This window comes from Thamnophis sirtalis, unplaced genomic scaffold, assembly GCF_051295495.1.
Source record: "Thamnophis sirtalis isolate CommonGarterSnake01/CBP01778 unplaced genomic scaffold, rThaSir2_p1.2 scaffold_4, whole genome shotgun sequence".
NCBI lineage: Eukaryota > Metazoa > Chordata > Lepidosauria > Squamata > Natricidae > Thamnophis > Thamnophis sirtalis.
In genome coordinates, this window is record NW_028261384.1 from 105,713,364 (window position 1) to 105,727,924 (window position 14,561).

General features: G+C 39.4%; 2 protein-coding genes across 2 annotated transcripts in view; one reads left to right on the plus strand and one right to left on the minus strand.

Moving 5' to 3' along the window:
• Positions 1-5,634, plus strand: part of MYBPC2 (myosin binding protein C2) — a 69,809-nt gene extending 64,175 nt beyond the window's left edge. Inside the window, exons 29-30 of the mRNA XM_087713681.1 lie at positions 4,782-4,825; positions 5,414-5,634. Coding sequence (XP_087569807.1) covers positions 4,782-4,792 — 11 coding nt within the window. The 3' untranslated portion in view covers positions 4,793-4,825; positions 5,414-5,634. The remainder of the gene's footprint in view (positions 1-4,781; positions 4,826-5,413) is intronic.
• Positions 5,635-6,831: 1,197 nt separating this feature from the next.
• GARIN5A (golgi associated RAB2 interactor 5A) lies at positions 6,832-12,248 on the minus strand. Its single transcript, XM_087714447.1, has 3 exons — positions 12,165-12,248; positions 7,534-7,712; positions 6,832-7,066 (listed from the first exon to the last, which is right to left on the minus strand). The coding sequence occupies exons 1-3, from the start codon at positions 12,246-12,248 to the stop codon at positions 6,832-6,834; spliced, it is 498 nt and encodes a 165-aa protein (XP_087570573.1).
• Between the last annotated feature and the right edge of the window lie 2,313 nt (positions 12,249-14,561).

Below are 14,561 nucleotides of genomic sequence, written 5' to 3' on the forward strand. Positions count from 1 at the left end.
GCAAAGGTGGTAAAGGCGGCAAGATCTGTTGTAAAAGGAATTGGACAAAATGGACTTCTGAAGGAAAACATCATCATTTATGTCACACATTGTACCCATGTAAATCCACATCCTATTATTTTAAAACTAAACCGTATAATTTAAAACCCCAGCCACAAAGATGGTGCCTTCTTCAGCTCAATTGAGGCTTCAGAAAGCAAGAGCATTCATATTTAAGCTGTCTACCACTCTGCTATCTTCTCCATTGGCAGTGATTCCCAATGCTTAAAAATACTTTTGTGCTTTCTCCCTTAGATTGAAAGCACATTCAGCATGATGTTATCTGTACACTTGCAAAACTAAAACGTAAAGACAATTTATTCAACCAATCGCCATTTCACCAAAACTTAATTAATAGTCGAGTACAGAATTTCAAAGTGGTCAGTTTCTGTTGTTAAGTGAGACATTTGTTAACTGGATTTTGTCCAATTTTGTCCAATTTTACAACCTTCCTTGCCATAGTTGTTAAGTGAACCACTCAGTTGATAATTAATAACTTGGTTAAGTGAATCTCACTTTCCCATTGACTTTGTCAGGTTACAAATGATGATCACATAATCTTGGGACACAGCAACAATTATAAGTATGAACCAGAGGTGTGTTCCTACCAGTTTGGACCATTTGGCTGAATAGGTAGTAACTCGGCCACCTACGCCTCTGAACCGGTTCTATCAGCGGTGCCTATGGTGGCACCATCTTGTTTTTTGCTTCTGCGCATGAGTGGCGAAGCAATTTTTTCACTACTGCGCATGCACTCACGCATGCAAAGCACGCGTGTACCCGAAGCACATCCCTGAGCGAACCGGCAGTAAAAGAATCTGCAACCCACCCCTGGTATGAACCATTGCCAAGCATCTGAATTTTTTTTAAACAATTTTTATTTGTTTTTAAACAAAGACAAACAAACATAAAAATAAAAATAAACCCATCTTCCATTACAAATTGTAGAAAGTGTGTCAGTTGTTTACAGTATTTCTATAGATCTCTTCCATAGTCACTACCTGCTTTTCATATCAAAGTGCATATTTTAAATTCACCTATCTTCTGTATATCACAATTATTATATCTCAACCTTAATTTGACTATAATTGTTTTTATGTTCTTTTATATATAATATTTAAAATCTAGAATAGGATTATATAATAACATTCCATTAAATCATCCTAAAATCATCCAATCACAATACATCTTTATAACATATTCTAGATAAAGCTTTTAAACCTCCTCTCATAATCTCCATTTATTGTTTATATAAAATTTCATATTATCAAACTGATATATCTATATGTATTGTTATCATTATTAATCATTATTTACCTATAGCTATTGTCGCTTCATTTTATACACAAACGTAGTAAACTAAGTTTAGCTTAATTTTTATTATACATTTACATTGCATCAACCTGTATCCCTCCAGCAATAGTACAATCTTATATATCTTGCCATTTGCAGCATTAATGTTCTAGTTACATTCTTAATAAATCTTATATAAACCTCCTTGGCAACATGCTGTTCCTTTTGTATCTCATAAAAGCTTGAAGCCCAATATCTGCTCTTTCCATCAGCTTATCTTTGGTTATCACTAGTGCTTCTATCAAGATTTCTCTCCTTATCTCCGTCAATTTTTCTCTCTTTTCTTCTTCTGTGCTTTGAAGTCTGGGGTAGAGTTCCAATCCATCCATCTCCCCTTTCCATATTCCGCTCTTGCCATTACCAACCATGCTCACTTTGTTGTCAGTATCCACAGTTTTCTTATCTCTTTACTCATTTTTTCCTTCCATCTTTTGAACTCTGTCCTCTACTTTCTTCATTTGATAAACATCCTTAGTTTCTCTATCAGATTTTTCTGTTTTGTATTCCATATTCTCCAAATTCTTATCAATTCTCTCTGTCACAACTAATAGATTTTGAATTTCAAACATAATCATTTGCAATGTTAGGTTTTTTTTCCTGCTGTTCGAGGCTATTTAATAAACTTCAAACAGGTTCATTTATTATCTTTCAAGTCAAAATGTTGTTTTCTCTCCAAAAGCTAGTGATAGAACTTCCAAAAGGCACCTGTATAAGCAACTTGGGCACTTTCTACTATCACTGTCAGTAAACAAGCTGAAAGAAACTTGAATCTCAAGTGACCAAAGAGAAAGAAGAAAAAACAATGTATCCAGCCTCCAGCCTCTAAGTTGCAGCGTAACTGCTTTTCCTCCTGTTTTTACAACCCTCTTTAATCCTTCTTATTTCCTTCTTTATATTCCAAGCTTAAGAAAGAAAGAAAAAACCCTTAAATGGAGATAAAAAACAATCCAATCAATCAAATCAAGCATTATAAAAAAAGAATTCTAATCCAGTGTTTTTCAACCTTTTTTGTGCAAAGGCACACTTTTTTCATGAAAAAAATCACGAGGCACACTACCATTAGAAAATGTTAATTTTTTTTAACTCTGTGCCTATATTGACTATATATAAAGTAATTTTCCCACGGCACACCTTACACTATGTCACGGCACACTAGTGTGCCGTGGCACAGTGGTTGAAAAACACTGTTCTAATCCATAGGTGTAAGCAAAAGTGAAAAAAGAAGAAAAAATTAATCCATTTAATTTAGTTTAAAAAATACGGAGCCCCTGCAAAAATTCCATCTGTGAAAAAAATAATAATTAGAAACTGGATAACACACTGAGTTTAATGCGGATCAATCTCACCGCCTACAGTCTTTTGTCTTTAATCTTAATTTTTTTTCCTTGGGTAGTCTCTTCCTCTAATAATAAAATTTCCTCACCAATTTGACACACTTTCTCTTTCCACTTTCTTCCAGTTCCAGAGCTGTCCCAACTACAGCAGCTTCATTAGCTGCATTTCTGTCGCCGGAAAAAAAGGCTATTCCTGAATCTTTCAGGGACTTTGCGATGTCCCTGAGATCAGCAGGAGGTGCCCTTCTCAATCACCGTCTTAGCGGGATGGTTTAGGTCCAAATGGACCATCCAGTGGCAGGAATTCGACTGCGATCTTGGACTACCAAGATTGCATGTCGTTCTTTCGTGATGTCAGCTTTCTTCTCCCCAAGCAGCTGAATTTTGATCACACAGTAATGGGGGTTTTCAAGTGTCATAACTGAAAAATAGTCATGTCACATTTTTCAGTGCCATAGTAACTTTGAACGGTCACTAAATGAATTGTTGTAAGTCGAGGAGTACCTGTAGTTTTCTCCTTCCGCTTTCAATGTTTATGAGTTAAACAAACCTTCTTCTCTCCTTTCATAAGAAACAGGAGCGGCTAGGTTATTGGCCTGCTGTCCTCACTTGTTTGTGCATTTGTTCCTATGTATTTGTGTTCATTTGTCTGGCAGTTTACATTCCTTCTAAAAGGCTGCTAATGGGTGGCTGCAAAAAGGATTGATTTTTGAAATTACAGTATTAGCAAATGCACTGAGAAGCCCAAAAGGCCTACTGTTTCCCTTGTGCCAGATAAAGTGTGTCTTTTTAACCCCAACAGTGCCTAAGTGTTATGTAGTAATGAACCAAGTGAGAATTCCATGCTGGTATGGCACCTCTGAAAGGTGTGGCATTCAGACTATCTGGGAAATTTAATACAAAAAAACGAATTGAAAATAAATTGAAACCAATGCCTCCAAACGCAAGAGGAGCTTGCTAGAGCAAAAGTTGCACCTGCTGCTAAAATGAGAAAGGGAAGAAGAAAAACGGCAGATGGCAGCAGCTGACTTATTCTGTGTTCAGAAACTGGGCAGGGTTAAGCCTCCATAATACTTTTAAGGGAGACCTTTCAAAGCAATAGACTCTTAGAAAGTTGAAAGAAAATCCAGAGATTGTAACTAGCAAACTATTTCTATATTACAGGCAAGAAAACTACACAGATTTAAATTACAACAAGCTAAATACTGATTGAATGTTAAAAGCTAAATACTGATTGAATGTTTCCAAGAGGACAGTTGGATACTAAAACAGATCACTCAGAGAACTAGTTTTCTTTGACTAGCTGAGTTCAAGTAGAAGATATTTTTTTATTTATTTAGTCAAGCATATATTAGATAACATATATAAGTATAAACATGTTTTTGAATACATGATATAGATACGAATAAAAAGGAATATTAGGACAAGGACGGCAGGCTTATGCATGCCCCCTACAGACCTCTTAGGAATGGGATCAGGTTGACAGCACACAGTCTAATGTTAAAATTTTGGGGGTTTGGGAAAGAAACCACAGAATAGATAGCTATTAGTAAATAAATAATAAATAAAATAGTAAAAATATTTTATATTATTAGTGATATAGAATAAATAAAATTAATTAGTAAATAAATAATAAACAACTATTAGTCTTAGATGCTTTCGTGTACATTTCTGAAAGGCTGGATTTGATATTCTTATTGGGGACTTTCTAACTCTGATTCTATGGACATGTTCCTCTGTCACTCATGAACCAAGTTAAATTTCAGGCAGACTTTATTTCCAAACAGTAACAGTGAGATTCTAGGCACTTGCAATTTATCAGCATTAATTTGTAGTTAACATCATGCAATCAATGGAAAATGGTACACAACCAGCCATAGAGGTAGGGGAAGTCCTCAAGCCACAGAGGTAGGGGAAGTCCTCAGGATGTGGAATTTGTTGTTCAAATAAGTGAAAAAGGGAAAAAGCTTTATGTGCCTTTTCATGAAACTAACACAAAACTCCTAAGCTCATTAATTCTTGTTTTTTTTTCTTCCTTTCTTTCCTTCCCAACAGCACCTCAGTAACCTTGTTGATACAATTGTCAATTCAGGCAAATGGTGAGTAACATGAATATATATATTTCAATATATCTAAAGAGGGAATAAGTCAAGGCTTGGAATCTAGAGGACAACAAAGCATTGGTGCATTCCACTAGAAAGGACAGTGACTTGGGTGTGTTAGAAAATGGCTTGATGTTTAGGAGTACATCTTTTTTAAAAGGGTGGTGCTTACGTAAGTTTTACACCACGAACTTAGGCAAATTCAGCCTGTCTTACTCAGGTGAGCTATGTGAATCCTAAAAACTGTTTAAGATCTGGTGAGCCAAAAAATCTGGATGAGTCTCTAACATCAGTCCATTCTCCACACTCAAGTTTAGAGCATCTTCTGTATCATCCAACCATTTCTGAGGTAAAATAAAGCCTGAATCCATTACTGTTATTGTAGCACAAAGTTTGATGACTCCAGATGATTCTGTAGATCTGTTTGGACTCCTGCAGAAGAACTCTGTCGTACCTGAATTATCTGGGATCACTGAAATATTGTAAAGACTGGGGAGCATTGAAGGGGGCCTTGAGGGGGGAGTCAAATGACCCATTTACTCCCAATTTCCACAAACAGTGATTCTTGCTCTGCTTTTTCCTCAGCATGTAGTCATCTCATTTTTGCTGCAGTGTCCTTTCCTGCCTTGTGCAGAGGCTGGGCAGAAGTGCATCAAGACCAGTCTCTCTTCTTTCACCACCAACCCTATTACAGAAGCCACACATATCATATTTGGAGCAGAATTACAACAATCCGGCTAATCTTCTCCTAATCTGTCTGTTTGTTCAGTCAGTTCCTGTGTCAATAAAGTGAATTGATTGACTAATCTGGATCCCTCTTCCTGTTGGAAAGATCAGCCACATGTAAGATGGGGTGGAAGACAGTGGAGAAAGTGATGTTCTTGTTTAGAGATGGCAGGTCTGAGCAGATGTCTTACAATTATTCAGCTATGTACAAAGCAGTTTTGTCCATTTATTTATTGATGGGGTAAGTGGGTGGGGGAAATTTGCAGTAACTTCATGTGGGGAGGGCAGTATCCAACACTAGTGAGCTTGTGCTGGGAGGAGAACCTTACTTTGTATTACTGTGTGTGAGTATAAGGGATAAAGAAATCCTTGGTTCCCCTGAGCAGCGTCATCTTCTTCTTCTCCTTCTTCCTTACCAGGAAAAAATGCTCCTTTTCCTTCTGTTGCAAAAAGAAAGAAAGATAGGGACAGACAGGCAAAGGCACAGAGGGAGATGACCCCAAAAAACAGTCATCCACAATATCAAAATGATCCCAAATGTTCTTAGCATTTTTCTAGCGTAACTCAATTGCCTAGTAATTTCAGAAACTGCTTCGCCAACTGCTTTTTCCAGCAGGCCTTGGGCTCTCATTGCTTCTCCAATAAGGCTTTCGCTGTTTCTCCAGTTCTGACTATCAGGGTCTGAACCTCTATCTGAATCCCAAGAATCAGTCCCTTTCATGGAGATCTGGGCAACTGGAGGAATGAAGTGCAGTGATGGCTACCCTTTTGGTCTTTGCATGCTAAAAGCGTGTGACAGCATATGCATGCGCCCACACCTATAATGCAATGTGTGCATGCCCCCCCGCATTCACATGCAACCACCCTGTGTGCCCTCCGCCCCCGTGCATGTACGTGTGACCACTCCATGCTCCCCCACCCCTGCGCTCCTCCACCCCCTCCCATTTTTGGCTTTCAGATTTGTGCAGGAGGCTTTCCAGGCCCAAAATGGGGCACGGTGAGCCTGCAAGGCCCCAAAATGCAATGCAAGAAACACTCATACATGCCTCCCACCTCTGTGCATGCCCGTGCACATCTCCCACATGCTTCCCAACCCCTGCACATATGTGGCAGAGACCCGAAGAGCAGTTGGCCGGAGGGAGTGCATGCGCATGCACTGTGGAGCTGGGCTGCCGTGCCTACAGAGGACTTTGTGTGCCACCTGTGGCACACCTGCCATAGGTTTGCCATCACAGCTATAGTGGGAACAGGGGCTGGAGAAAGGAGCAGAGGCTCACCTAAATATGTTTACGATGATGCAGTGCAGTCTCCTTTTCATAAGTAAGGGGGGCATCACAGCGGTAAAAGCGCAAGCGGTATAGTAGCCGTACCCAGTGCCCAAAGACCTCATCCTGCTTGAGGGGGTGTGTTAGAAGCTGCAGATAAAAAGTGCGGCCATTAGCCAGGCGGACTTTGAGCTGGAACCGTGACTCATCATGAATATAGAGACGGACAAACTTCAAGGGAAGAAGCCTGGAGAAGGAGGAGATGGAAGATGTACATGAATGGGAGGAAAGTGGAGAGAGAACGCCGTATCTGTCCATGGGAGGATTAAAAAAAAAATCAAGATGCTGACTGCAACAGCAGAATCAAAGCTGCCATCTTGGACTTTTTGAATAATCCCTCTCCCAACACTCCTGTTTAAAACCAGAGAAACAAACATTTCTATTCAGCCTCTAGGTGATGTGATCAGCGTTGATCTCCAAAATGGCGTGTAGCATGTAGCGATAGAGTCAATGAACCAGGGCAAAATGTAATTTAATGTTAAATATTGTTTAAAGACTAAAGTGAGGTAATATAAGGGCTCCCCATACATTTCATTATTTCCCCCCTTCTATCACATTAAAATTTAGCATCTAGATGCATTTCTTGAAGTGAACCACAGACAAGGCCTTGGGGGTATATCACTGTACGATGGTGGTGCGGTGAAAGGCACTCACGCAAACAGCTGCAGCTCCTCATCTGGGAAAGGCAGTGCCTCAGGACACTGACATTCACACCGTTCTGTTAGGCATGGAACTGGCCGTGCCAGCAGCATAAGATCAGGCATCTCTAGATGTGGGCTACTGGCAGCGATGCCCATAGTAACTCTGGTGGCAATATCTCCTGCCTTGGTAACCTGGAAGGGAAAATTCATTTTGAGGGTTCTTTGCACTTTTACACTATTACAAGAGAAATGGTCCTCACATAACAACTATTAAGCTAAAATCAAAATATTGATAATAGTCTATGGCTCTGTACAAACCTAACTGGGATACATTAATAAACAATAAGCCAAATTAACTACAGGCCAGAAATCTGTAGAAAACAAGATAGAGTTAGAAAAAGGGCATCTCTTTATCAAAGTCACTGGAAATTTGCCAAGTTTTAGTAAATTCAAAGGTTCTCCTTGCACATATGTGCTAGTCATTCCTGACTTTAGGGGGTGGTGCTTATCTCCATTTCAAAGCCGAAGAGCCAGTGCTGTCTAAAATTTGCCAAGTTTTAAAGACTCTTTAAAAGATTAAGTCAGGGATAGAGATATTCTGCTCTTCCAGATATTGTAGAACTATAACTCCCAGTGTTCCTTTTCATTGCCTTCGCTTCGTACAATTATTTCAAGATGTAGATGAGCAATGTCTGGACAACTGAAGGTTTTCAAGCAATGAAAGCAAGCAATGGTAATTTTAGGAATGAACTGAATTCATCTACTGAGGATTTATGACATGGTCATCCAAGGCAATGGTAACCATTGTTTTCTGTATTGTTGTCAAAACTTGTCCATGAATTCAGCAGAAGCCAAGCTTGGCTCAGCATCTTTATTCAATAGAAATTCTCAAACATTTTTCTTCCCAGATCACATGTATATTGGTGCAGAAAGATAATTTTGGTTCTAAAAATCAGTGGTAGTCTTGCCTATCCAGTGCAAAGGATATGCTTGTTTAGAAACGGGTATACGTTTTGTCAGATTTAGCTTTGGATCAGGTTTAGCATTTATTCTGATTAGGCTAAGTACATCAATCAATTACATTAATATCCCACCTTTTTGCAAGGAGACTTGGATGGTGTAGAAAAAACAATATCCATACAGTAACAATTCTAACATTGAAAAAAAAACTGGCTTCAAGTCATTCAATGAACTCCCTGAACATCTGATCCCACATTTAACTGATAGAACCATTGGGCTTCTTCTCAGTTTCTGTATGCTTCTTACATATAATTGGTGGACCATGAGTTTCAGAATTTTTGATGTAGACTGGGTATCTCAAACTTGCCTCCCACAGTCCATATGCAGCTCTCCATCACATTTTACTGATACATAAAGCAGGAGAGAATATTAAGACAGCAGATGCTCTTTGCCAGGTGCTACAGATTCTCCCTGCTTAAGAAGAAAGCATGACTTGGCTGAGAGATAGCTACATTCCTAGTCCTGTTATAACTCAGGCTAAGCTGGCCATTGATGGTAATGAGTTGCGGTAGGATAGTTGCAGGGATCTCTACTTGCTTACTGTCAACTGTCTTTGAACTCCCTGCTGATAGCCTGTGCCCACCCCAGCCAATAAAGTAAAGGATGGGCCAGTGGTTTTCTAAGGATCTGTTTGGATCTGCAGCAGGTGGGGCATTTGAGGAAAGGAAAACAGAGAAAGGAAACATAATGGTGAAGATGCCTCTGTACAAACCTTGGAAACCAGTGGTGGGATTCAATTTTTTTTTTACTACCGGTTCTGTGGGCGTCACTTGGTGGGTGTGGAGTGGCTTGGTGGGCATGGCAGGGGAAAAATCCCAATGCAAAATCCCAATTCCCTCCTGATCAGCTGGGACTTGGGAGGCAGAGAAAAGATGGCGGCCGGGGCAGTCAGAGGTGGTATTTACCAGTTCTCTGAACTACTCACAATTTCCGTTACTGGTTCTCCAGAACTGCTCAGAACTTGCTGAATACCACTTCTGTTGGAAACCTAGTTGGAACCTAGTATTTATGTGACAGAATAAGGATGCACTCTTGTTGAGGCCCTTGCCAGCCACGTTGCCATGAGGGACTGAGGCAAAAAAAAAAAGAGGGCTTCATTCACGTCAAAGCTCTCCTTGCTAATCACTCAGAAGTTGCCCTCAGATGGAAGGGTCTCAAGTCTTTTCCCTTCCTAGTACCTGTTAGTCTTTTCATCCCATTTGAGATGACAGCCTCACAATGTAGGTGAAGCTTAAAGCAATACACCTAAATATTTTATTATTTGCAAAATAGAAATAATGTTCAGGCATACTTGTCTTCTGAGGAGAAAAATTCTACTGTTATAGATAACTTATGCTAATTAGCATAAAGGTTTTGCTAATTGTTAAGCAACCATCTCTAAAACAAACACTGGTGTGTGCTGGTTAATGAAAAAGGCTGCCAAACAAGTGATAAAAGTAAAATGAGGTATACTGTTTCGCAGTACAGTTTTTTTATTTTATAAATTTATATTTAATGACATGATCCTCCACCCCCCAATCTTGCTATAGACTTGTATTTGAAATACAATAGGGCTTCAGGGCTATGAGCCTTGGACTAAAGAACACTCTCTTGAAATGATTCAGACCTGAGATTCCTGTTATAAATTATGTCAGGGGAAAAATCCATTCCAAATATTCAAAGAAATAGAAGGATGAAGAGGAGACAGATACAGTATATGCCACAACTTCCTTCATAACTGTCTTACGTTGATGAAAGTTCAAAGACTGCCTGCAGCAGAACAGGTTATATAAGGCTGACTTAGGAGAAAAATCACAATTCTCACTGCACAGAGGAGAGACATTTTAGGGACAGCAGGAAATAATGTACACTAATGCTGAACTTCCCACAGTGAAACCTCTTGCAACCTGGTGCCCTGTAGATCTGTTGTACTGCAACGCCCATTATCCCGAGTAACATATTCACTGACTTAAGATGCTACTGAGCTGTTCACATATATTTCAGTAAAATCGAATTTAAAAATAAAGCTTGGGGCATAATTGAAGTATAATCAGTTAAAATGATTTTATTCTTATGCTTTATTTATTTTTTCTTAATTAGATATCTCAAGTATTTTTTTTTATCCCTGGAGACATATTAATGGCATATAAAAATGGCTTTGCTTATAATTCTATATGCTGTATCAGATTCCAGATTGACTCAGCATTTGATTTGCTTCTTTAGTTAAAAAAAAAGATTAGTCAGTAGAAACTGGTAGTAAGGATCCCTGTCTTTTCTCTAGGTGGGTAAGAAAAAGACAGCCTTCTCTAACATGTTTCTCCCCAGGTGTGTTAGGACCAAGTTCAGTTAATTCCAGGAAAAAAATTAGATTACGAATCTCTGACAAGACTTCTAACTTCCAAATGCAATCAGACAGAATAGACAACTGACAACATAAGGTTAATGTGCTGACCTAGAAACCAGAGTCCGTGAGTTTTAGTCTCATCTTAGGCAAGAAAGCTGACTAGGTGACTTCAGCAAATCACCTTCTCAGCCTAACCCACCTCAGAGGTTTGTTGTTGTGGGAAAAATAAGAAGAATAATATAAATAAATAAATAGTGGCATGGTGAAGGCATTTACACACATGAAGCAGAACAACTAAATGAGGTGCCCCTGCTTTTTTTTTTTAAATGAAAACAGAAAAATAGATACCATCCTAGAAAAAAATACCTTCCCACTGATTTTTTTACAGTTGGAGTGTCTTTTCAAAAATAGTACAGGCTACTAATTATGTTCAGCGAATGCAATGATACTCCTCCCCCAAACAAATTAGATATATCTTACCACTCAAAAACACTGTTTTAGCTTTATATCTGGCAATGTAAGCCTAACACATTGATTTTTTTTTGCCCTATCTGACTTAAGGAAAGTTAGAACTTGCTGCTTTTTGGTGGAGTTTCAAAATCTTCAGCCTCAGCTAATGCAAGACTGCTAGGGGGCTAGGTTGACTGGCTGGAAATGATTAATTTATTCCATTCTTAAGTTTCTCAAAGAATGTTATGGCCAATATAGAAAGTAAAATAAAATAGTTATAACAATAAAATAACATTGCAGAGATGCACACATATCTAACATGCCTGTGAAAAAGAAGTCATGGATCGTCTTACAATCACAATGTCCATGGCTAAGCAAGATGGTTGTTAAATGAATCGTGCCTGATGTTATAACTTTTGGCACAGTTGTTAAGCAAGCATCATTGTTAAGCAAATACAGCTTCTCCTATTGGTTTTGCTTGCCGAAAGCTGGCTGAGGTCACAAATGACAATCACATGATCCCAGGATGCTGTGACTATTGCAATTACATGCCAGTTACCAAGCACCAGAATTTTGATCATATATTCATGGGAATGCTGCCATGGCTGTAAGCCACTTTTTTCAGTACGGTACGGTACATAACTTGAAGAGTTGAATGGATGTAAATGAAGGTAGCCTATACATGGTGCTGAAAAGAGTATGAAGAGGGCACCAAGTAAACAATCTCAAGGATACCAGTATCCACAGATTGTACTTGTCCTTATTCATTCCTCAAGAGCATCGGAGGAGGCTTTAGGGTTCAATTTTCAGAAGGGGGATATTTTCCTAATTTCCTTCCCACTCTGCTTCACCTGTAAAAAATTGCTTTCATACAGATAACAATCTTTCAGTGCTCCATATTCCCCGCTGTCCAGGCATCTTCTCAGGTCTCCCATCTCAAAATGTAGATATCCAGAAGACACAGAAGGATCCGGACTACAGTGATGGAGGCCCTGTGGGGAGGACACGAAGAGGAAATTTAAGGGAAAGATCTGAAAGGTTTTACTACAATATAAAGTTAAAACTTTGGATTCTTGCTAAACTGAAATTGAAGATTTTCAACCAATCTCCAATATCTCAACATAATCACTCACTTTTGTGATGATGTATTAAACTGTTGGAAGGCAAAGGTTTCCGGTCCATTCCCAGCCGGGAGTCACCACAGAAGCTAAAAGAAAGTTTCCTGAAGACAGCTGCCTGGAAGTTATGAGTTTTTTATTGAAGAAAGAATGAATGAGAAGGATGAGACACTGCTCCTTCGCTCCTAAGTATGCAGCACTCCATATACAGTTTGGTTTTCTTGCTTCAGGCTATTGTGTAAATTCGGATTTTATAAAGTTCTTTTATTCCTGATGATTGCTCTGATCTTGATTCTCTTGTCTTTGGATTTCGTTCCTCCGTGTCTTGTCCTTGGGCTAATTCTCTCATAAGACACGAGGAGGGTGTTTTCCTGTTTGGGCACTTATACAAAGGTGTCTGCTGTATGTAAATAGTCATGAAGTTTGTGTTATCTTGGAATTGGATTTTGTGTTTTTGTTATTCTGACTGGTCATTGCTAGATTCGGGGTTTTCCCCAACTTCTTAATCCTATTATCTCATGTTTCTTTTGTGACTGAATGTAACCTTTTCCTGGCTACGTGTGTGGCTTTCTCTGGCTATGGCTCCTGGCTGCCTGTTTATTAATTTTTCTGTACATGCCTTCTGGGTTATTTCTGCTACCTTACTGCAAAACCAAAGAGCAGCTGCCACCATTGCTTAGAAAGAAAAATGGGATAGGTATGTTGGAAGAAATGTCCTTCTGGGTTCAGCTCCAAGTGGAGGAAAAGACACTGGAGACATGGAGGCTGCTTGGAAAGATGGTTTTAATGGTTGATATGGCTTGAGTCCTGAACAGAAAAGGTGATCACATGCTTCAATGTTGGGTGAAGAAGAAAGAGAAGGAAGGGCTGAAAGTTGCTGGCTTTATACCCTCTGTTCAGCCCCACCTCTGTTTCCTGTTCCTGTGTAAGAAAATGTATTCTGGTTGGTGGTCAGACTCCCATGGGGCCAAGTTTGAGTTTCCAGATGCCATGTGGTGAGTTTCTATGGAAGGCTAATATTATCATGCCTTAATCCCATCACCCTGGAGCTGAAGGGGAGAACTCTTTATTATGTATGTGCCATTAAGGAAATTGGGGGCTATTAAGTCTGTTTTTTGCCTAAAAAATGTTTCTCCATTTCTAACCCAGAGAAATATAATATTCTGTCTTTTCAATATTTCCTAGTGTTGTAAGAAATGTCCTTCTGGGTTCGGCTCCAAGTAGGGAAAAAGACACTGGAGACATGGAGGCTGCTTGGAAAGATGGTTTTAATGGTTGATATGGCTTGAGTCCTGAACAGAAAAGATGATCACATGCTTCAATGTTGGTGGAGAAGAAGAGAAGGGAAAAAAGGGAGGAAGAGAAGCTGAGTCCCTGGTTTTATGCCCTCTCTGGCCTTTGATCTTGATCTTGTATTTTGATTGTTGTCAGACTTCCATGGGCCCATACAGGGGCAACTCTTTAGGCTGCGTGAATCCACGTTTGGTTGAGTTCATTTCATTTCATTTCATTATATTTATATGCCGCCCTTTCCCCCTGAAGGGGACTCAGGGCGGCTAACAAATCAAATCAGGGAAGGGGGGGGGGTACAGACAAAAAATAAAAAACGAAACATAACAATACATAATTTAAAAACACACAACAGTCATACCATTCGAGTTCTCATTATCATGCCTTAATCCCATTACTCTGGAGCTGAAGGGGAGAACTCTTTATTATGTAAAGTGGACTAGCTCAGGCTTTAATGGCTCATTGACAAAGGGGGATGGGCAGGAAGCTGCAGGCAGCTATTCTGTCTTTTAAAACATGTTTCTTCCTTTTCACATCCATAGAAATATTCTGCCTTTTCAATATTTCCTAGGATATTTCGTTTTTCTGGGAGAGGGCTGGGTGATAACTTCCTACACTAGGATATTTCATTTTTCTAGGAGAGGGCTGAGTGCTAACTTCCTACAGGTAACTGTTGGTTTTTCCTGCAAACACACACGATTAATTTTGATGGTTACTCTGTTTACTAAGTAAGGGAGCACAGCAGGAGACTCTAGTTCGCTCCGTCCCCACCTTTTGATACAACCGATGCTCTACTTGGGGGCATCCATTATATTCTACTTCCTTTAAAAACAGTTGTAG

Bases quoted from the DNA above. Each gene is read 5' to 3' on its own strand.
- GARIN5A (XM_087714447.1), bottom strand. From the start codon at position 12,248: ATGGGAGACCTGAGAAGATGCCTGGACAGCGGGGAATATGGAGCACTG. The intron at 7,713-12,164 runs GTGAAGCAGAGT...TTTCCCTTCCAG, and splicing joins ATGAAAGCAATTTTTTACAG to GTTACCAAGGCAGGAGATAT. The intron at 7,067-7,533 runs GTGAGTGCCTTT...CTCCTTCTCCAG, and splicing joins GAGGAGCTGCAGCTGTTTGC to GCTTCTTCCCTTGAAGTTTG.